This window comes from Labrus mixtus, chromosome 3, assembly GCF_963584025.1.
Source record: "Labrus mixtus chromosome 3, fLabMix1.1, whole genome shotgun sequence".
In the NCBI taxonomy this organism is placed as follows: Eukaryota; Metazoa; Chordata; class Actinopteri; order Labriformes; family Labridae; genus Labrus; species Labrus mixtus.
In genome coordinates, this window is record NC_083614.1 from 10,410,372 (window position 1) to 10,433,978 (window position 23,607).

The 23,607-nt window shown below is 39.9% G+C and overlaps 1 protein-coding gene across 1 annotated transcript in view; it reads right to left on the reverse strand.

Annotated features, from left to right (window-relative positions):
- The window catches only part of LOC132958345 (inactive N-acetylated-alpha-linked acidic dipeptidase-like protein 2), a 479,226-nt gene that overhangs the window by 245,375 nt on the left and 210,244 nt on the right, over positions 1-23,607 (reverse strand). Inside the window, exon 6 of the mRNA XM_061031099.1 lies at positions 15,053-15,320. Coding sequence (XP_060887082.1) covers positions 15,053-15,320 — 268 coding nt within the window. The remainder of the gene's footprint in view (positions 1-15,052; positions 15,321-23,607) is intronic.

The window sequence follows — 23,607 nt, forward strand, 5'->3', positions numbered from 1 at the left end:
CTGGATGACCAAAGCCTCCGTGGTGGGCGCGCACTAACCACTAGGCTCCCGGCGCCCCTGAATGATATCTTTAACGTGAAATCTGCTACAATGTGACATTTGATTTCCATGCAGGATGTATCAGATGTTTATTATATACATGAAATAACTTTCCATTACAAAAATAAAAATAAAATAAATGAACAATTTGTAGCCAAATTGGTTCACAAAGAAACACCAGAAAGATTACAGTGTTTGATGCTCAGTTTTTCCTACTCAGGACTGACAAACTTTAAACTATATTTAACAGCGACTCTGAATTTTACATTAACAGTAGAAAACCTCCCTTAAGGGGTCCCATCTGACAGTTCTCAATTTTGTTGCACCGCTTTCCAATATTTCTGTGAAAACTTAGATGTGTCACTTAAAGTTGCTGTTGGTGTCAGGTTCTTTTTTAACATAATGGCGGTGAATGCTAGTTGGAGGGCTCCACAGTGAATTTTGCTTAGGGCCCCAACAGACTCTAGAATCGCCGCTCATCTGTAGTAATGTGGGAAGATATTAGGTAGGGTTTCAAAGAAGAAAAACATGAATTATACATCGCTATTTTCAAGTTGCTCTCATTATCCTGTGTGTAATAGTGTAAGAGAAACTGTGAAGAAAAGGATGAAAAGTCATGCAGCGAGTAGAGAGAGAAAGCGGTGGAGGATCATTTTCTACGCTCTACTGATTGAAGGCTCAAATACAACCTGCAATTGACTCTGATCACATCAAGTAGATTAAGTGGCCTCACATCACCCTGTCATTTTGTCAGGCAACAAGAAGAGGCAGGCTTTGGGAAAGTCATTTTCAAAGTCTTCAGAATACAACAGTGACTGCACATGTTAAAAAAAAACCTCACCTGAGTTGGCGTAAGGTAAAAAGGAAGAAATCAATCTAACACAGGATTTTGTTTCACCAATTTTGAAAAAACCTGAAAAATTTTTTGTGGAGGAATATTAAGCATGGAATTGATGAATGAAGTTTAACATCTATGTAGCAAAATTCAGAAGTGCACAGCTACAAATTTTAAAGATATCTAGAGAATTAAATGATAAAGTGACCTTACTATCTGATCAGACATTAAGTAAACATGCTATGTTGTGCTGGCTTCTCTAACAACAATGCAGCAGTCAGTATGTCCTCCTTCTATGTTTAGACTCTGGTCCTGAATGCTCTGGATTTGTTTTGACCAGAGAAGGTAGGCGGTTTCAAGGCACCCCCAAGCGGCCATTTTGGACGCTCCTCAGTTTGCCAGGAAAACAGCAAACCAACAGGTGTTGCAGTGATGGAAGCGGGCAAGAGAACTGGTTCAGATAGAAGTGATTGTACCCGACCTAAAAAGCCTCTGCATGTTTCTAATAAGCTCCACGAGCAGAAACGTGCTCAAACTAGGATCAATATTGGAGATGCTTTTGAAAAATGGAGAGAGGTTAGAACACAGAAAGGTTTACAGACCGATGCAGAGCTGACTAAACACTGAAGCTTCAGTGTCCTCGACATGACAACCTGCGTGCACATCGTCTCTAGGGAGGAGGGGGCGGGGGGAGACAGCTCTTTACAATGCTTGAATTTGGACCTAGGAGAAACGCTAGGTGTCAGTTACATATTGCTCCTTTAAGCACATCAAAGAACCATTTCAAAATGTGTAATAAGGAAACTGTAACAATGTGATGGAACTGGTTATATGTTGTTTAGTCGATTTAGTTTAGTGCTTGGCTGCACTTATTCTGAAGATTACATTGCTTGTTCAAACTTTGAAACAAAACATATTAATTCGTACCTTACTTCCTTGTTAATCGAAGACAAATTCAAAGTATGACGGTGACTTTTGCCTACATTAACTTAAAAACTAGTTAAAAAAGATGTAATTCAAACACTTTCACCAACACATCATGATTATTATATTCTATTAAGGACTGATGTTTTGGTAGGTGGTTAATAAATATTTATCCCAGTGCTGGAAATGAAAAAGAAAACTTTGTGACATACTGGCATATGTGTACCATACAAGTGCAGTGTAAGCACAGTCAGTACTCATATGTAAAGTGGTCTCCAACACAAAATAACTACAAACTAAAAAGGTCATCTTTCAGGACGTGTGCCTCTGTTTTTACACTATGAAGTCACAATCCTGTGAATTCATTTTTGTCCGAGCACTTAACTGCAGAATATTCATAATCACTCTGCAGGCTGGCTGTATAAGAGGAGATGATTTCATTAGATTCTCCAGCACATGTGCTCACATTTGCATATTAATGAGGCAAAACAGTTTTTCTTGAAACTCCCGAGAACTCCATTATCCTCTGAGAGGAAGGCTTTATATTAATAGCAGCTGTGATTTATGTAAAGATAAGTATGGTGACATAGCGCTGGCTTCTCAATAACACCAATTACCTTAATTGCATATCTTATTAGTATAGCTTGTTATAATAAATGATTGTGGTTGATGAGGGATTAGGCAGCTTATGTGTCTTGTTAATTTAAATTAATCTCTTAATGTTGACATCATACACACTCAAGTAATAAGTAAATGCAATAGTTTCTCCACCGATGCAACAAAAATATCACATAAAAATATGTCCCTATGACTACAACTCTGTGTTTGAATCAAAGATATTTAGCTCTACCCAACGGGCCTCATTCACCAACCGTTCTTAAAAACACATTTGTTCTTAAATCCAATTTAAGAACTTTTGAAGGAGATTCTTTTTTCTTCTGTGGGATTTGATCTGAGGTAAGAACAGAATTTACAAACACTCAAGAGCACTGTTACGCACATTTGAGTCTGACCATCTCCGGCAAAACTACTTGCATTTAATTTGAAACTACAGTTGTATAATATTATAGGGTTTACATGACAATATGTAGTTTCCTAAATAATATATATCTAATAAAAATGTGTATGTTCATACAAATCCAAGTATTTTTTTAAAGGTCACATATTGTGAAAAATATACTGTACCATGTTCATCTGAAACTATTATGTGTCTCTAGTCTACAAAGCGTAGTATGAGAAAAGTCCATCCACTTTTGCCTGCTCCACTTTTCAGAAAATGTGAGCTCAAACAGGCTGTTTGGAGATTTTCCCTTCATGACATCACAAAGGGTAGTAACCCCTCCCCCAGGTGTGTGACACTCCCACAGCTAGGTGTTTGTTCTGCCCTCTGAGTCTGCCTTCTCACCATAAACAATAGAGCATGGTGCAAGAAAGCACGAGCCACAGAAACAGCCTGTTCTGAGCAGGGCTGAAATAGAGGGGTTTATAGGTATGATCAAGTACTGGATCAGAGTGGATTTATAACAAGAAACTTCACACACATGTTTTGGGGAGCTATGGGACTAATTTATAGTTGTTGAAAAGGAGGATAATATGTGACCTTTAAAATAAATAACATACACATGACACTTGGATTCACTTACATTTATTTTGTTTATTGCATCCTATGTGTCTTTTTCCCCCCCTGTGTATCCATTAGTCACACTGCTGAAGAAAACATCATGTTTGCTGCTGCAGCAGTACCTCCACTTCACAACTGATCAAATTTCTTCTCCGTTATGGAGTCATTTAAGAACATGTTGGTGAATCATACGGAGAGTCCTCTCAAGAACAACTTAAAAAAATTTGTACGAAAAATTATTCAGCTGATATTGGTGAATGAGGCCCAATGTCAATCCAGAGTAAATTGCAGAGAGGTCTATTTATGTATTTAATTATTCAATATTGAAAGATCTTATATAAGAAACACCTCAGCAGAATAATAGAGCAGGGCTTCTAGATTCAATTGGTTGTTATTTAGTTTGCTGGGATATTATAAGATAATCATCAACATGTCATTTTGAGCGCTGATTGTTCCAAAAAGTCAGTTACAGTTTACACAGTGGAGAAACATCCTGCAAATGTTTACTCTGTGATTATGGATGCACAAGAATACATGCATATAAATGTCCCTGTTTGCTTTCAGACACATACACACATATTGTAAGTTTGGTGGATTTATTAAGTCAGCTCTCTGGAGTAAAGTGTGCATGTAGAACTGCGGAAATATATGTACATGTAATGGCCTATTTATAATTGGTGGCGAGGGCTGTTTGTGCATTAGAGGTTGAATGTATATAGGTTTTTTTATGCATATGGAGGTGGGTGGTATATGAGGAAAATGTAGGGAGTGCAGGTATGGGTAATAAAGGAGGTGCAGCTTGATGTACAGTATATGGAGGGAGCGTTTGTGCAGTCACTGAGGGAAGGGGTCAGATACGATGGGTTTCTCTCATATGTATTAGGATGCATTGGTTATGTGCTGTATTAAGCTATAAAGCAAGCTAGTCTTATTAACTATTATACCTATACATAAAAAAAACACTATAATAGTGTATAACCCACGCAGAAAGTGAACTAGTTCAAAACTATGAGCATCACTAGCAGAGAGCAGCAGCTCTTGCCTATGTAGAGGTGTACTGTATGGTTAGAAGACAGATAAAGAAAGCTTAGTGTTGATGGTAGGGGTGATTAAAAGATAAAGGAACAAAGGATGCTCAAGCAATGAGAAAGAATTGAACCCACATGGTGAGGTGTCTTTTTCTTACACTAAACCAAGTTGTTCATTCATTAACCAAACCAAAAAGAACAATTTATGATAACCAAGTTGGGGAAAAGATGCTAATTGGTACCTTGATGTAGAAGCCAAATGGCACAGAAAAAGGTATACCAATAACATAATTATGTAACATCTGTATGAGAAAGGCATGCAAGGGTAAAGAGTATACAACCTAAACTGTTAACATTAATAGATGAAGTCTGAGTGACGTTGCCAATTTGCTCCTGCAGGGGGCTTTGGAGTCGCATGGATAGCGGTCGCCATGATGAAAATGCTGCCTCAACCTAACCGTCAGTCAACCTAACTGTCAGTCAACAACGACAAGCTAAGAGATGGAGCTGAGGCGGGTTTTAAGCCTTATTATTTCTGCTGTAAAATTTTGCTTTTTTGAATGGGGTGTGTATGTGACTTCTGGTGCTTCTGCAGCCAGCCTCAAGTGGACACTTGACGAACTGCAGCATTTTGTACTTGACCACATTGGCTTAATTTTTCAACACCGGAGGTTGCCGCTTGGTATAGACAACTAATGAGGATAATTTGTGTTTTACTTTGTAAATATTATTTTGATGACAAAGACGAGCCTGGATCTGCACAGAAGAACGGCTGTCTCATCACTTTCTCCCCTTGATGATCTTCTCAGCCTCAGAGGTATGAAGTGTCCTGCCTGAATATAAAGCCAAAAAACGACAAGCCAATACACATGCGAATACACATGTCATCTTCTTCCACCTGCACCCCAAACCAATCCAGAACACGAGGTGGCTGCTTGAGGTCACAAATGACAACAGTAGTAGCATTTCAAATCAAGAAACAGATCCACATTCCAGGTCCTCCCCATTCCCGGTCGTTACTCGTGAGTCTGGCAGCAGCAGAGTGGGTGACCCCATTTCTCCCTTTGCCTCTGACAGCAAAAGACCAAAAAGGGTTTCTGATAAAGGGCAGCACTTGATACATAACATCTTCCCTCAAACAGTGAAGTTCCTAACCTCTTAAATACACTCTAAATCTGAGGCTGTCTCAGTGGAAGATGTCAGCTAATGCCGACGGCTCCTCACCTGGGGTCAGGTCTATCATTCTCCTACCTTAGGTAAGGTGAATAAAGAAAAAGTGAAATCAAATGTCAGGCTGTCTCCTCTCTTCCTTCTTTGATTTGGAAAGGTGTAGTCCTCCTCACTTCATGCATTGTAGATTCTGATTCTCCACTTAGAAATTAGTTTGATACTCAGCTTGCTCTTCTAGTTCTTCTAATGCTAGATTATTTTTTAATGATGGGGGCTTTTGAAGCCTGTCAATGGTGGTCGCCATATTGGAACACTCAAACTAACTTTCAGTCAACCAAGTACAAGGCAAAGGTCAGAAGCTGAGGCAGGTCTGAAGCCTATCGACAAACAGCTAAACTGGTCCAGCTTGTCAGTCAGGTGAGCCACTCGCCTCTTAATAAAGAACTCTTGAGTAAAAAAAAATGTACCCCCTGTACAATGTGTCCCAATTGAGACATGAGGTTTTCCAAATTAATTTTTTGAACCAGGCTGTAAAACATGTAGAAATTTACATTTTTTGAATAGATGTGTATATGAATTCAGGGGCCTCTAGTGGACACTTGATTGGCACACACTGTGTTACTGTAAAGTTATATTAAGACTGAATTTTCAATATGGTGACCGCCAACATAAGGCTTTAAAAGTGCATTTCAGTAACCAATGAGGGACGTCACTGAGACTATGTCCAGGTTTTATGCTGTCTATGCTCAGTGTCAGAGATTGTCGTCTCTCAGTTGGAGGGTTGGGGGTTCCCGGCTTCTGTGATCCCCTGCCGAAAGTGTATGAATGTGTGACTTGTAGTGTAAAATAACTTTGTTTGGTTGGAAGACTAGAAAGCAGTATTTTAGCACGGACCATCTACCATTAGCCTTGTTTTCTTATCCCAATCAAATAGTTTTGTGTCGTAGCCCCTTTGGATGACAGAAGTAAACTAAAGTAATTTCTTTGTTATGAAAAGCCAAGAATAAGCATGAAAATTTTGAATAAAAAGGAGTTGGTCACCCAGAACTTGTGATTTGATTGTCTTATATTGCCCTAAACAGGTTTTCACTGGACAGTGCTGTCTAGCCGGTATGTCTGAAATATATGTGAAAATGTATCCTTTCTCTCCAAGAGAAACGGCAGAGACTGTATTTGACCATTTGGGAATGAGACCATGTTGGGATATTTCAGACAAAACTAGGGGTTTATGTTATCACCAAAAAGCCACTCTTTGGTGGAAGTCAAGTCAGTAATATAGCTATATACATGTGAATGGCCCACAAAACAGCTGAGCGGCTTGCCTCCTCTTCAAAGTGAATTTGTACACACATTCTCAGTGTGTTCTTATCTGATGATGAACCACGGCAAGGTTAACCTGTTCCAAAGCACATTGGGGTCACACTTATTCAAAGAAAATTCACTTAAACATAGCTAAAAGCTTCAACCTTGAAGTGAACAGTACAAAGATGGGATCAATTCAAAGAGACGGGAAAAGCGAAGTGATAAAAGGTGAAAAAGAGTTGAGGACAGGAATGAGGAGACAGGGTGAGGAAAAGTACTTTACTATGGAGCTGTTGAATTAGTCAGAGGATTTTCCTCACAGCCCATACTTGGAAGGCTTTAAAGGGAGTATTTATGAAGCATTAGTGAGTTTTTTTTTCTACGCAGGGATGTTGAGTCACATTATGATCCTAGCTGTGCCTTTACCCCAGCTTGCCTTTCCCTTTTTTTTATTTCCATCCAGTTGGATTTGAAGTGATTTTTTCCCCCATTTTCTTTTAGAATATTTTACTTTATTAAAAAAGAAGCTTTTGGCAGGAAGTATTTACAGCCTTGGGATAAACGGCTTTGACTCAAAGAACAACCACCAATCATTGATGTAAAAAAAATAGCACCGGATAAAAACTACAGTACCATTAGATTGTTTCCTAAATTATTTCTTTTGAAATTCATATAGTTTCTTGTGGCAATAAAAAAAAATCCAAAATAATTAAGAATCCTTTATTCATATTTCAACTATTGAGAAAAAAGTGAAGGGTATTGAGATCATGAGGAGTTTCTAAAAGTAGAACAAGTACTTTCCTACATAGAAAACTGTGGAGGCTTGTTATAAAGTTAATCAAAAGCTAAAGGTAATAAAATATTTGAAACAGTTTCTAAGTCTAAAACATATCATAAGGTGAGATTCTACCAAACTGTACATGTATCTTGTATCATTTAATAATAATAAAGATAGGCAAACCTCCATCAAAATTATGACAATTAAATGCCATAATTCTGGTAATTCCGGTGACCTTGACACCAAACATGCACTGTTAAAAAGCTCAACTTGGACTAGTCCAAAATCCCCCCTCTAACAGTGGTAGGTTCCACGAAGGAGACAGACCGGAGCCTTCAGAGTTCAAGCTGTGAGAGTGATTGAGTTAAAGAAAAGGGTGCTTCTCAGTTCAATTTAGTGTTGAAATAAACCACACACACAAAGAAAGATACATTCACACATTGCGTATGTGTGATGTACACAATCAACAAGTTTATTAAATCGTTCCAAGTGAAACCTGTGACTCCTGAGTGATTAAACCAGTCACACCAGTAGGGGTTGGATATTTCCAGAACCCAAGTTTTGAGAGAAGTCTCAGTCAGCTGATCTTTCTTTTAGATTATTTAACCTAACTATAGGGTCAATAACTTCATCATTTAAACACTGTATTATTCTTATTCTTATTATTTTTATTCTTATTATTATTATCCTCCTCTGATATCAATCTATGCTTTTAAAGGCAGAATATGTGATTTTTTGATCCTGCAGATGTCGCCCTTGAGCACCAGCATGAAACCAAAACAACTTGCGCTGCATTGTTGTGTTAGCATGCTAATGCTAGCAATCTTTATTATGCTCGTATCTTCACACTGCATGTAAATTTACCCGAAATGACCGTGATCTAGAAACGTAGTTAGGCAGTGAGTGCAGTATGTTATTCTTCTTTTCTCTAGTCCCTCAATTAAACAACTTTTAATACACCGGGGGATGAGCTCGTCGGCTGTCCTGTCGATGTAAACAAAGTGAAGATAGGACACGGAAAGCTTGGGAAGCTTCATAAAAAGTGGGACTCGGGTGATACACATGGTCTTTACACCGGCTCCCAGTCTGTCAGGGAATAGATTTTAAAATACTGCTGCTGGTTTATAAAGCGCATAATGGTTTCGGGCCAAAATACATTAGTGACCTTCTGATTAATTATGAACCATCCAGGTCTTTTTTTTTAATTTTCTATCTTAATGTTTGTTTTTTCCTCTGTCATGATGCTTTTGATGTCTTGTGTGAAGAACTTTGAATTGCCTTGTTGTTGAAATGTGTTATATAAATAAACTCACCTTGCCGTATCTTCTGTGTGACTAAGAACACAACAATAGCAGACGTATTGGCTGGAGATGTTCCTATTAAAACATCAAAATTATTTGACGTATCGGAGCGATTCATGTTGCAAAAATACAATGATGTATTTAAATACCTTTGGTCAATACAGCATTTCCTCACCATACTAACTGGTTTTAACAGGCAGGTAGCCTAGTGGTTATGTTGCACATCCCATGCACAGAGGCTATAGTCCTCGTGGCAGCAGCACAGTGGGTTTGAATCTGACCTTTGCCGCACTCTGCCCCACTCTCCCCTCCTAACATGTCCTGTCTCTCTTCAGCTGTCCTGTCCAATAAAGGCAAAAATGGCCCAAATTCTGTGTATATATATATATATATATATATATATATATATATATACATACATAGAAGTTAACTGACACATTGAATCACCACTAACGTTTTTAATGAATAAATGGCTTTTAGAAGTGCCCTCACTTGTGCCTGAGCAGTATATTGTCAGATCATTAATGCCGTATACCTCCTCATTATGAACATTTAAGCGGGCCCAGAAGCCAAAGGCACAGCTCTGATGAAAATAATAGGCTGCTAAAAGCTATTTTTTAACTGTAATCAACCCAAAAACTTAGTTTGTCAGAGTGTTCAGCCAGTTTCCGGTCTGAGGATTCAAAATTGTCTGCTTTTACTTACTATTGATTTACATAATTAAGAGCCATTGTACCAAAAGGTAACAGTATTCGATACCCATCCCTAGAGCCAAAGCACACCACACTCAGTTCCAATACTCAAGTTGTTTTCAAGAAAATTGAGATAGAACTTGGAAGAGAAATGACATACTGTATCTATGGACTGAATCAATTAATTTAGAAGCTACTAGAATCAGTGATGTGATATATGATTTTCAGCTCTCGTCCTTACAGCTGTAAGCAAATGGTCTTAAGGCTCTTCAGGGAGGCTGTTCCCTCGCTTCACTTGATGGATAACACCGCCTGGTTAATGCATATGGTTCCAGGAGGATGTTGTTAACTTCATGGACCTGTTGTTAAATTTATGCCACCTTCCTCTGCTGCCTGCATATTTTCTTAATTTCTTTATAAGACCTATGTCTAATGGCTGCTGCGTCTATCTGTGGTGTCCATTCCCACATCTGTCCCTGTTCTTTATTTCTTGGTTATTTCTTGTATTGATGCATCAAATGAACTATTTCCCATGGCACACACGATGCTTTCTGTGTATCCTGAGTTACAAAATTAAGACTACAGAGAAAAGAAAGAGTGAACATTAGAGCAAACTAAAAAAAAATTAAGGGCCTCATTTCAAGCCTTTCTAACTAAAAAATGGAATTGAATGAAAAATGAAAGTTTGAGAGCCACTGCATTACAGTGTGATAGAATAAGCATGAGCTACTTAAGCCTGGCACTCACTAAAATATTCAATCTTTAACGATGTTGAAGTATGAGTGAGCCCACACATGAGGACAAATAATGACAGATTTAACAGTTCTGTTCTCACGCCTCATTTCCACATACTCCGTGTGCCGCGGGCAGTCAGTGCACGCCCTGCCCCACTGGACCTGTTTCTGGAACGTGAGGGCAGTGGAACGAGCTATGAGCAGCTGTACACAAATCACAAGAGAACTTCAAGATCACGCGGGAATAAAGAGAAAAACGTGCAAACAACATGTTGCTTTGTCTTTCTGAGGATGATTTGCTGTTCATTCTGTGCCTGTTTTGACATTATGTCGTTAAAGTGATTAAAAATATGATCGTGAGTCCATATATCGTGTTTTATTTTGAAATAGACCGAACTCTCTGTGCGTTTCTTGTCTGACTTCCTGTCTGGGCTGTCATATTATGTCCATCTTGACGTGGGCTTGCAGCGTGCTCCGTCGAAATTAGACCTGCAGTGTATTTGAAACGGAGCAGAGCATAGTGGTGCTGGTGGCACGCGCCGCGGCTCTCGCTGTGGAAACACAATGATTGATTAGAGTGGTAGCGAACCACAGCGTAGAAATATAAACATGTAATTCATTGGGATTAACTATTAAACTTTGGCGATAAAAATTGTAATCATTTGACATCCCTACTTTACACTTGATCTTATTCTCTTTCTCTGTGGTCAGTTTAATGTGTGTGTGTGTGTGTGTGTGTGTGTGTGTGTGTGTGTGTGTGTGTGTGTGTGTGTGTGTGTGTGTGTGTGTGTGTCAGCAAAGTGCCTACAGGACCAGAAAACCAGTGACTCCAACAGCAGGACTTATTAGTCCAGTAAACTTGCTCCGGGTTGCCACCCATCCATCACAAACGCCATATTTAATTGTCTGAATGCCATGTTTAGGTTCGGCAAACTGCCGCTTAATTCAAGGCAGCGTGCAGGAACCGAGCTGGGAAATAATCTGGTGATGGATGACTGTGACCCTCCTTTGGGTAGACTCCGACGAGCGGACAGCTGGATGGATCGAGCAGAGCAGAGAAAGCAGAACAAGGAGAGAGGGTGGGAGAGAAAATAGGAGAAAAACTTGGTATTCAGAGAATCACTCCAACTTTTCATCTGCCCTCAGGCCAGCAGGGGCTCAAGGGAATAACAAGCATCTCCTTCAACCCCTTTTTTTTGTTCCCGGGATACAGAGAAGCAAAACCTTCTAAAAATAGTGTATTTCCTTGTGTGTGTGTGTGTGTGTGTGTGTGTGTGTGCGTGCATGTATGTGTGTGTGTGCTGGCTTGCATGAGCAGACTTCATGCATAATGACTTACATTAACCTTCAAACTACTGAGGATGGCAGAGAAAGATTTACAGTGCATGAAGCATGACACAAATGTTGAAGGTTTTTACAGTATGGTTTTCTCATCGTGTTTCTTTGCGTTTCTTTCTAAGCCGAGAAGACTCTGATCTAAGTTTCCTTTCTAATGTGTGTGAAATACCTCTTGTTTTTGAGACACAGTAAGAGACAATCTTTCAAGAGACACATTGTGGTCTTTAAAAGGCATTACTGATATATGTCTAAAGTTTCTGCTGACAAAAAAGCTTACACGTTGATCCTGATTCTTTGAGCCCAAAAATCTCATTATTTCATCCCCAAAACCAAGTCCACCTTTGTGTTAATGGTAAAAAAGACCTGAGCTTGTACAGCGCTTTTTTAGTGTCTGACTACTAATAGCACTTTTACACCACAAGTCACACATGCACACACTGATGGTAGAGGCTGCTCTGTAAAGTTACCTTTAGAAGTAAATAATCCCATTCACACTGCGCCGATAAAGCAACGGGAGTGCCTTGGGGTTAAGTGTCTTGACCAAGGACACATCAGACATGTGGCTGCAGAAACTGAGGATCGAAGCCCTGACCTCTACCACTGATCCACTGCCGCCCATGTGTATATTTTGAAGATATTTCATTCAGTCATTCCTGAGATATTGCAGTCACAGGGATGTTCTATACATTCATATGAACAAGCAATGACAAAAATAACGCCCTTTGGCCACATCTGTCAGCCAGAACAGAGGGGTAATGAAGTGTCATGCAGGCTGTTTCCCTGACAATAAAACCAATTCTAAAGTTAAAAAAAACTGCCTTTAAGACAACAACAACATTAACAGTGGGTTAGAGAAGGATTGTTTAAATGGAGCTCCTTTTGTCAGTTTAAAAGGACTATCAACAGCAAATACTGAGTAAATGGTGATCCAACTGCTGCAAAGACATGAAAATACCATCTAATGAGGCTGACTCAGAGTTAGATAGTCACAGGCTGGACACACATTATGTCTTTGTTTTTCTGTTTCATGTGACTTTTTTTTTCTCCCAGCATCACCACCTGATTAACGCTGTCGAGCTGTTTAAATTTCCTGATTTACTACAATAATCTACAATTAGATTGAGCAATCCATCCCTGTCCCATGCTGAGAACAAATTTAAAGAGCACAGCAACAAGATGACATCGCTCATTATCTTGTTATAAGTGGCCTTTACTCCATCACTCCATCATTCCATCCATCCATCCGTCCGTCCATTTTCTTCTATTTATCTGAGGTCAGGTCGCGGTTACAGCAGGTTTAGTAAGTCAACGCAGATTTCCAAACCTCCACCAATGTTTTCCAGCTCCTCCTGGGGATTCTGAGGCATTACCAGGCCAGATTGGATTTATAATTCCTCCAGAGAATTCTGGGTCTGCCCCAGGTTCTCCTCCCAGTTGGGCATGACTAGAAGACCTCTAAATGGAGGCAATCTGGAGGCATCCTAGCCAAATGCCAGAACTGACACAACTGGCTCCTTTGCAAAGGAGTAGCTGCTCTACACCAAGCTCCTCCCAAATGTCGGAGCTCCTCACCCTATCTCTAAGGCTGAGCCCAGACACCGTCGAGGAAACTCATTTAGGCTGTTTGTATCTTCGATTTTATTCTTTCACTCACTACCCAAAGCTCATGACCATAGGGTGAGGGTTGGAACAAAGATTCACCAGTAAATCGAGAGCTTTGCCTTAAGGCTCAGCTCCCTCTTCACCACAACGGTGCACAGGCCTGAATCTCTGCCGACCCTCAGCCAATCCAACTGTCAATCTCACAGGTCCATCTTACCCTCACTCCTGAACTCTCCCTCCCCACCCGCAGGCAAAGAACCATGATGCAAAGCCTACTCTCTGCCTCCCTGAAGACAAACGTTTTGTGAACTTATTCCTTTATTTCAGATAAGGACAGAACAATAGTTAAATAGTTAAATATGGGTATGAACTACTTTTAAGCTTTTGAACCTGGCTGTAAAAGAGAAGGGGCTTCGAGTGCCTTGCTCCAGTCAAATAATCTTTATGTCTCTTATATCCATGAAACTTAGGCTAAAAGGTAGAATGTAGTCATAATTTAACATTAACTTCATTTATGAATTACTTTATATAGTCAAAAGTCAATATTCTAATATTGTAAATGTAGAATTAAGACCAGAATTCTTATTTGAACCCTTTGAGACTTCCGATCATAAGCTGCTTTTTTATGAACTGAAAAGGTGTTATGATAGTATTAACTACAACGGAAAACAATGCCTACATACGTTTATTTTCTTATACTGATGTATTTTCTTATTGCAAGTATCTTTAAATATGCCATTACCCTAAAATTGGTACAACCTATGGTTAATATTTTTGTGCTTACTCTTTTTCTAACATGGTTTAGTAAAATCATCAATCAAAAAAAAAAAAAAAAACATCTTGCCGCCACTTTTGGAAGGTCTTTTTTTCTAGTGGTTGAGAAAACTATTCTAATCAAAATGTAGAAAAGAAAGAGGTCCTCAGTAGAGATGGGACCGATCCCGTCTTATATCCGTATCCATAAGTAATTTACGGATTGGATATCGGACTGATGGTGCCGATCCACATCACTGATCAAGAAAGACCATTGGGCACAAATGAGAGTAACAGCTCTATTTACATGTTAAAAAGCACAATTCTTATGCTTCAGTTTAAAATATTTAATTTGAAAAAGCTGACAGCTGTCGCTGCTTCCTGTATGTGAATATAGTAAAACAATATATATCCAATATAGTAAAAATTTAAATAAAAGAACGAAAGCAAACTACGGTCTTTTAAATGACCACATGGCAACATGTATTTGCATGTATTTGTATTACAAAAGCAAACTTCCTGCACCCTTAACAGATCTTCATCTGGGTCTATTTCATCATTTCATCACATATTGTGTGAAACTGTCCTCCATAACAAGGATGGGGTGGCGGGTGAGGTACTGTATATCTAGTAAATCCAAAGAGCAGTTATATGTGATCACTACAAAGCCCCATCTGTGTTTCTCTTCATTTATCTTAATCAAATTTACCCTTGCTAAAAAATAGATGCACTACAACATTGTTGGACCTTTAACTGCAGCTGGCCAAGAACAGTCAAAGCCACAACCTCTGGCTCTGACCTTTACTGATGACCCTGTAGTGACTGGGGACCTGGAAAATCTGAGAGTACATGTGATGGCTGGAAAGGTGCAGAGGCTAGGAGGGTGAAGCAACCTTTGGTTGAAGCAATGTCAAAACAGGGTGACTTTACAATACCTGCACACTCCCCACGGCAGAGTAGGCAGCGTAGGAGAACTGCTGCTTGGGCAGGTCGTTGGGTCCACGCTGGTCACAGGAATTCCCGTTTGGCAGGAAACACTGGCGACTGGACCTGTCAGTGATGGTGTTGGGTGTGGAGCCAGGCAGACTGAGCAGAACTGTGTGATTGGTTAGATGGACATCAGTCAAACCGAGTCCCACCCACTGCCTGTAGAGGTACCTGGCTCTGGCTTCCTCGCTGTCATCTGGTTGGCTGGAGAAAGACCTGTGACAAGTCACAAAGATAAATTCAAATTTGTTCCCACAACAGATAACAGGGGATTAGTTCTTCATTAGGCCGTGTTCACACTGGACTTCTTTTTTCAGAAAAAAGTGCTGTTTCAGCGCCTTTTGAGCGCTTGTGCGCGAGTGTTCTGTAACCTTAATAACAGGATCTAGTCTGAAAATAAAATAAAAGAACAAGCAGGACGGGAAGTCAGACGCCGATACAACATTAAAACATCCGTTTTATTTTCAGAATAAAACCCTCCGTTTTGACGGTTCAGAAAAACGACCGTTTGTGTGTTTGTTTATGTGTTTATAAGGTTTTTATTGAGTTTTATACCACATACATCGTATTATCTCGTGCTGTCCCGAGTGAATCTGTTAAATTACCGCGGAAATTGCTTTGTCTTCATACTCCAGCTGTCTGGCTGTGCTCTCCGTGCTGCGGACTGAGAATGCAGCCGGTGGGTGTTGACGGATGAGGATGCACAGACCCGTAACAGACCGGAGCGGACACGCAATGCACACATATCTGGTGGAAGTTTGCCGTTTTTGGGCACAGGTAACTAGGGAGTAGGTTACTACTCGTCCTGATTGGTCAGCTGTCAGAAAGGTGCTTGACGTCACCCAGTGCTTATCTGAAAAGTTGAAATAATTCAACTGAAAAAGGCGTCGGGCGCAGCACTTTTTGAAAAGGCATCCGCTTTTTAAAAAGGCGTCATCCTTTTTCCATTTTCCATAGGCTTGTATGTAAAAAAGGCGCTGGCAGTTGAAAAAAGAAGTCAAGTGTGAACACGTCCTTATCCTGTTTTTTTTAAATAATTTCTTATACAGTCTTTTTTTTTAAATATTTATTTTTGGGCTTTTTGTGCCTTTATTAGAGAGATAGGACAGTGGATAGAGTTGGAAATCAGGGAGAGAGAGAGAGTTGGGAATGACATGCGGGAAAGGAGCCACAGGCCGGATTTGAACCTGGGCCCGCTTGAAGGCTACAGCCTCCATACATGGGGCGCGCACACTAACAACTGCGCCACCAGCGCACCCTGCTATAGAGTCTTAAGGAATTTATCACATGCAGCCACTAGCTATGTCACTTTTAACATTATCTACCACTATCAGCACAAAACAGTGGCCATTAAAAATAAAATGGTATATGGACTTGAGCTTGTATAACGTTTTTTTAGTGGTCTGATTACACAAAGCGCTTTTACACTGCAGGTTACACCTACACATTCACATACTGATGGTAGAGGTTTCTTTGTAAAGTGACCATCATTATTAACTAATCCAAGCAGGAGCAACTTTGGGGTTAAATGTATTGCCCAAGGACACATGGACATGTGGCTGCAGGAGCTGGGGATCAAACCCCCAACATTCTGGTTTAATGTTTGAATCCCCCTGACCTATGTGTCACTGAGTAGGATTCATGACAAAGCCGTATGTGTATAGGAGCATTTACAGTACTCAACGATTCCAATGTGCGTGCTGTTTGATATTTAAGTATGAACTCTTAGGGCGCACTCACACAAGGCAAAGTTGTCCCATACTGTGCTTAAGCACGATTGTCCCCCCTCCCCATTCCTCCGCTGCCCTGCACTCACACTGTTTCAGGACTAACCTGGCCTTAGCATGGTAACCTCTTGTACATAACGTCGTAATACAACACATGAATGGCTTGAAGTAATAATGAAGAGTGCTTAGTTTACAAGACAGGCAGACTCAAAACTAAACAATAAAAATTTAAAAAAGTGATGCATGGTAAAGTCCATGTCCGCACTTTGGGGAACAACACAGGGAACAAGACAGCTACTTTACTGATTTTGTGGCTTATTTTGAGTCATTTTAGTAAGATACAGACATAATACTCTGGGAATTCTCGATAACGAAGGCTGTCCAAACACACCTCTTCCAAGCCTGCCAGAGCCAAGGAAGTGTAACGAGCTTGAGCTCAGATCAGAGCACTCACACTACTCAAATGAACCGGACTTTAGGGGTGAAGCGTACTTGGGCATGGTACGGATTGCCTAGTGTGATTGCGCCCTTTATGCTACTCCACCATGTCAAGCAGGTCACATTTATTCACATCACAAGGCTTTAAATGAACAACACCATAATGACATTCTTGAAAAATTACACACATTAAAATGGAAAGTGTTCATAAAAGATTGTGTGAAAGACTGAATATGGAGAAACCATTTGGCAATTCAAACTATTCAGAATGATAACAGTCATGTATTGCTAAATGGTCTTCCATCTTCTCCATCCCCCCCCCCCCCTAACATTTGCAGGTTCTCAAACAGAAACCTCTCTCTAACACACATTCCCCACAGGAGCTGCCAGTCTCCATCATCCTCCTGGCCATAATTGCATGAAATACATGTCAATAAAATTTGATCCAGGCGTTATTTGAGTCTCCTCTGTTGGTTTGTTTGGTTCCTGGTGTTTACTCTTTTTATTGTTCTGACTCTGACAGGTCTGGGTTTAAATTTTCAGCCATATAGACGTTTCGAGGATGGACTGGCTGATATTTCAGATTTTTTTGTTTGAGAACAAATACACCATCCAGCACTGAATAATACCTTGGACCGAGAAGATAAGATATCTCAATACAAATATATGCTCTCAAACATAAAGTCTACAAATAACAAAGAATGAAGCCTTTTTCTTTGTGAAAAGAAATAAAATTCAATAATGCACTTTCAAAATGTCACTATTAACAACAAATGTAGTGAGGGTGTTTAACTTCTTAGATAGGAGTTGTTTCTTTAAAAAACATTGATCGAGAGAGTCACGCAATATTTTAGCATTTGCAAAAGATTGAACATTTTCAAAAAATATTCATCCATATCTCTCTTTGTCTAGATTGTCAATACATTTTAAATAAGAAATAGATTAACACATATTGTTATACTTTTGTGTCTTTGTCATATTTCAAAGCAAACTAAATGAATGACAACATTAAAGAAAACCTCAAACAAACAAAAGGGAGACAAATTCATGTTTTTAGAAGCCTCTTTAAGGAGTTCCAAGATTCAGCAGCTCTGATAAGTATACCTTTTGTTTTACAGTTTGATTGTAGAACAGATAAAGGGCCAAGATTTGATGAGTAGTGGTTGAAAAGAGGTTAGAAGGAGATTGTAAATGTGACTGGAGGACAGGCCATGCAGTGCTATGAATGTAATAAATTCTACAATCCATTGATCAGATGCTTTTATCCACAGTGACGGACATTAGAGAGTAAGTACAACACAAGCAAGGATCTAGAGAGAGACACACAGGTGCTCACAGGCACTTAAAGAAAAAAGTTAAAGTATTGTCACCAACAACAACATCAAGAGCGGCTCTTGAGAGTTCATCAAAACCATTAAAAACCTTCCTAAATATTGTCATCGTCAAAACCATCGTCATCATCCATATCATTAAGTTTGTAGGTATTCATGAAAGAGCTGGGTCTTTAGCTTTTTCTTAAAGATGCAAAGAGACTGCAGAGCTAATGGAGTTTGGAAGTTTGTTTCACCACTGGGGGACGACAGAGGAGAAGAGTCTAGTTAGAAACTTAGGGCCCTGCTGTGAAGGTTGGACCGGACACCTTTCATTGGCAGAGCGTAGTGGGTGGGAGGGAGTGTAGACCTAGATTAGAGAGTTTGGGTAAGGAGGAGCTGTTTTTAATGTTTGGTAAGCAAGCATCAGGGTTTTAATTAAAAAAAGACGGGTGCAAGAATATGAGAGATATTAGACAAACGACTGGTTTTGCAATAATTCTTAGCCAAGGCAAACATGAATGGACAGCTTTTGTGACATGATCATCCAAAATTATACTGTGAAATGATCTTGTCCAATTAAAATAAGTACAGTTCTGTCGGGAATAAGATCAATTGAGAGAGATCTAGTCTTAGGTAGCGGCTTAAAAAAAAAATCATGCATAGATTCAGATTATTAGCTGTTGAGTAATACAGTGATATGATTGCTCTTGAAAAGATTGAAGAAATTATCCAGCGGAAGCATGTATAGAGAGCGCAGGATTGGTCCAAAGACGGAAGCCTGAGGAACTCCACACAGCCAACAGAGAAGAGCAATACTTGGCAGAGTCTACTTCTTGCTTTTCTTTGCTAGTTTCAGGCTCATCAACTAAAAACCAAAAAAGCAAGTGGGCATGGGGCATCTTGATCAAAACATTTCATGATACCTTTTAGGTTTCATCATTTAATAAGGCCTAAAAGTGGGGCACACCTTGGTAATAATTACCACCATCTTTTACATCTGTCTGTTTTTATTTTTCAATTGTCTGTGCAAAATATTTATTTTTAGGCCTATTCAGTTTTGTGTGTTTGTGTGTGTGTGTGTGTGTGTGTGTGTGTATGATATCTATATCAGTCTCAGTCTCTGTAGCAGATGGCCCAAACACACAATTCTGCTATTCTCCTGTCAGCAGGCCAAGTCTCATGGCCCGCCAGGAGCAGCAGCAGGAGGCTGTGTGTGTGTGTGTGTGTGTGTGTGTCTGTGCTTGTGTGTGTGTGTGTGCTTTTGTGTTCCCATGCATTTAGAATGTGAGCTTTTGCATATGTGTATGCCCATACAGACCTTAATCTAGGACTTCCTGTGGTTTGGGAGACATGCTCCATGCTGGGTACTCCTCTTGTCTCAAGTGACTTTTGAGAGTGTCGATCTTCACAGCTGCGTGTTTATGTGCAACCCTACCCTGCATATGTCTGCCTCTCTGGCTCTTTTTTCAGCTTTAAAAAGGAAATTATAAAAATGCTCAGGTTCAGTTCAGGCCTTTCAAACCCCGTGTGAATTCTGCCCATCATTTAGCATCTTCATGTAACTATACCTGCCAAGCCACTACCTGTCTAGAGAGTCAGTCATTCATTTATATGATTAGTTGAACAGCAATTTTTGATTGTTACCACCATATATTATAATAAGACGGGCAAATCAACAGCCACCTGGGAGTGAACTCAAAATATTAAGAGCTCCCCCTGCTGACTGCCTGCAGCAAACCCTGCCTCCTTCATGTTAACAGATTGTTTCAAACTATAAAGTAAAAATACACATCAAATACATTTTTGTCAAACCCAGATTCTTTCTTATAGAAATGATCATGCTATGTTGATTTTTCAATGTTAATTTGTTTCTCTTAGTTCTTTCATGCAACAAAATAGACGTAATCTCAAGATCGACAACTCTGGTGAAAAAAAAGATGCAGCTTCAGAGAAGAGGAGGAAAGGCGGGAGAAAACGTACTGAACTTGGGGCAGCAGAAGCTCAGTCTGTAGGGACTTGGGTTGGGAACTGGAGGGTTGCCGGTTTAAGTCCAGATACGGACCATAATATTGGAGTTGGTCTGGTAGCTGGAGAGGTTCCCGAGCACTGCCGAGGTGCCCTTGAGCCAGGCACCAAACCCCCAGCCATTCTGGTGCACTCCCTGCGTGGCAGTGTGTAGCCGCCCCACTCTGACATCTCTCCACTAATGCATGTCTACAGGTCCTGTTTGTGCACGTGTGTGATTCAGGCCTATGTGTGTGAGAAAAATGTCTCTAAAAAAAACAGAATTACCCTCAGAATTTCCCTCAGGGATTAATAAAGTATTTAAAATTCAAAAATTCAAATTCCATTTCATTCCAAAACTTTCCATAACCCTGAGTGTCTGCTCCAAACCGACACAAGTATCTGTTCCACTGTGGACCTCTAACGACCTGAGGGATCGTTGACATTTTATCGGTAAGTTAAATGTGTGCCTCAAGGGGTTTAGCGTTTGGTGTCAATTCCCTGCCTCTATAAGCCAGCTCCTTTTGCATGTCTTGGTTGCAAATTGCACTGCCAGCGCATTATGTCTGCACTCGTCACAGGGTTATTTTGGTTTCACTTTTGTACAACAGAAGGAGTCAGAGATTCCCTGTCCATATTCATATACCGTCAGTGGTTACCACTCTACTCTGGATAAGTGATCGATGCATATGTTGCTAAACCATAATCGAACAAATGACTGTTCCAAAATCAGTGAGTCCAGATTGTAATTATTGTAACACTATGTCTTTTGTCCTTGTTAATTCATGACAACATCATGTTAGACCCCTAATCACAGGTAGTGGGTGGCTAATTTCCACCAGTGGTGAAAACCTGACCTGAAACCATCAGGACAAATTGGGAGATTGTTCGATGTCCCAAATTTTCTGAAGGACACTGGTCACTGGTCACAGCGCGACACAGGGCCATTTTGAGATGCAGTTTGTTAAAACTTTAATGGATCCACGTTTTAGACTCCACTAAAGCTGCCATTTCAGAAGGTTACTGCCCCATCAATATCATGAGGCCATGGATCGTGTTTGCAGGCTGATGGCTCTCAACCTTGGCATTTCCTTCTTGCTAATATGATTCAACATGAATACCGTCTTAATTTTTGGTGGCAGATCAGAAACAAAAAAAAAGTAAATCTGTATTATCCTCACGCTGTGCTTCTGAAGCCTGCAAAGATGCTGTAATTGTTTTAAAGTGTTAGCCTGCTGCATTTGAAGTCCTGCGACTGTCTTTTTTTTATCTGATGAGTGGATTGAATCCTCTCCTCAGAAGTCTCTATACCCCACAGAGAAGGATGAAGAACTGTTTATCCACACTCCAGCCAGCTGTGATTTCCTCATGAAAGACCTGTGTAAATGTTTCAAATCTTGCCTCTTTAGCATCTCAGCTTTAATTGATTCTTTATTCTCAATATCACAAACAAGCGGGTGATGCATCCAGAGTTGAAACAACAGTTCTAAGTCTGGTGCATAACTTCCAAAAGCTTAAATTTATGCAAAAAGTCAAACGTTTTTGTTTTATTTAAGAAGAAAAAAATGATTGCTGCTTCAAAGCCAGTCGTTTGCAATATTACAGCATCGACTTTGAATGACAAACAAACAAATTAACTCTGGCAAAGTGTGCATTTATGGTCTACAAATCCACTTAAAAGAAAATACTTCATTCCCTTTTTTGTAGAAACCAGTGCTTTATGCTTGTTACAATGATAATGTGAAAGAGCTATTAGCATCAGAGTAGGCAGATAAATCACATGTTCTGCTCATGCAGAGTGTGGGTATAATTGCCTTAGTGGGAGCTCTCTGTGCTTTCTTGGGCCAAGCAGACTTGGAATATACGCTGCTGTTGCCTCTGCTGGCAGCTGCGGCGGATAATATATTCCTGTAGCACACAATCATTTTAATAGCTCATCCATTTGTTCAGGAGACAATTGATTTTCTCTGTTTCCATTCACGTTAGTCACATTTGATTTCTCTCATCCCATTTGCATTTGTCACATTTTAAGAGCATGGCGGCTTGTGCTCGGGCTTCAATGATAGGAAATCTTTATTCAGGTGCCAGAGCTGGTGTGAGGATGGAATCTAAGTGATGATGGAGGCTGCCAATAAAGAAGCTCCTGCACATCAATGGCTTTTCTGTGCAGTGCAATGTAGTGTTATTCAGAAGGGATTAATTCAAGAAGGTACATCATCCAAGAGTCCAATGGCTGATATCACAACCGTCAACGATTGGTGCGGTAGTCCCGTAGATGAATACAAAACCTTACCACTAAAAAATGAAAGGAAACCATTTTTTTAAGAGACAAACTTGTCTATCAGAAAAGCTTGATTTTTTGGAATGATTTTGAGTCTATGGATTGCAATTTCTGGTCATCTCCTTTCATAGATTTAACAAATACAGCAATGCACTGTGTCGTTCTGAGCACGTCATTTCAGCTTTGAAACGTTCATATTTTACCTGTTCCTTTCACTTTTCTGAGAAGGCTATATTTAAGACAGCAGGGGGATTTTTTTCTTTCTTAAAAATATACTACTTACATAGGATCAGCAAAGAGATACATGGATCCAGTTCATCAAAAGGGGTCGCAAGATCTCCCCAAAATGAAAGTTCCTGCTATTTTCTTTAAAGATGTATTTTTGAGAGAGAGAGAGTGAGTGGGGAATGACATGCAGGAAAGGAGCCACAGGTTGGACTTGAACCCGGGCTGCCCGCTTGGAGGACTAAAGCCTCCGTATATGAGGCGCAACCTAATGGCTAGGCCACAAGCAGACCTGTCATTGTCATTTTTTATGTAAATAAATATTACTAGTCTGATGGCCATTGCCAGGTTGTGATTCAATCTTAATACTATTTTATTGGACTGGTCACCAAAGGTAACCGAGCGTTTGCAGTTTGGGCTCAACTGTGGAACTCCCTGCTGTGAGATCTCCTCGTTCCCCTTATAAAACACCTTTTCTTTCTTTTGGCTTATTTTGACTTCTTTAACAGATTTTT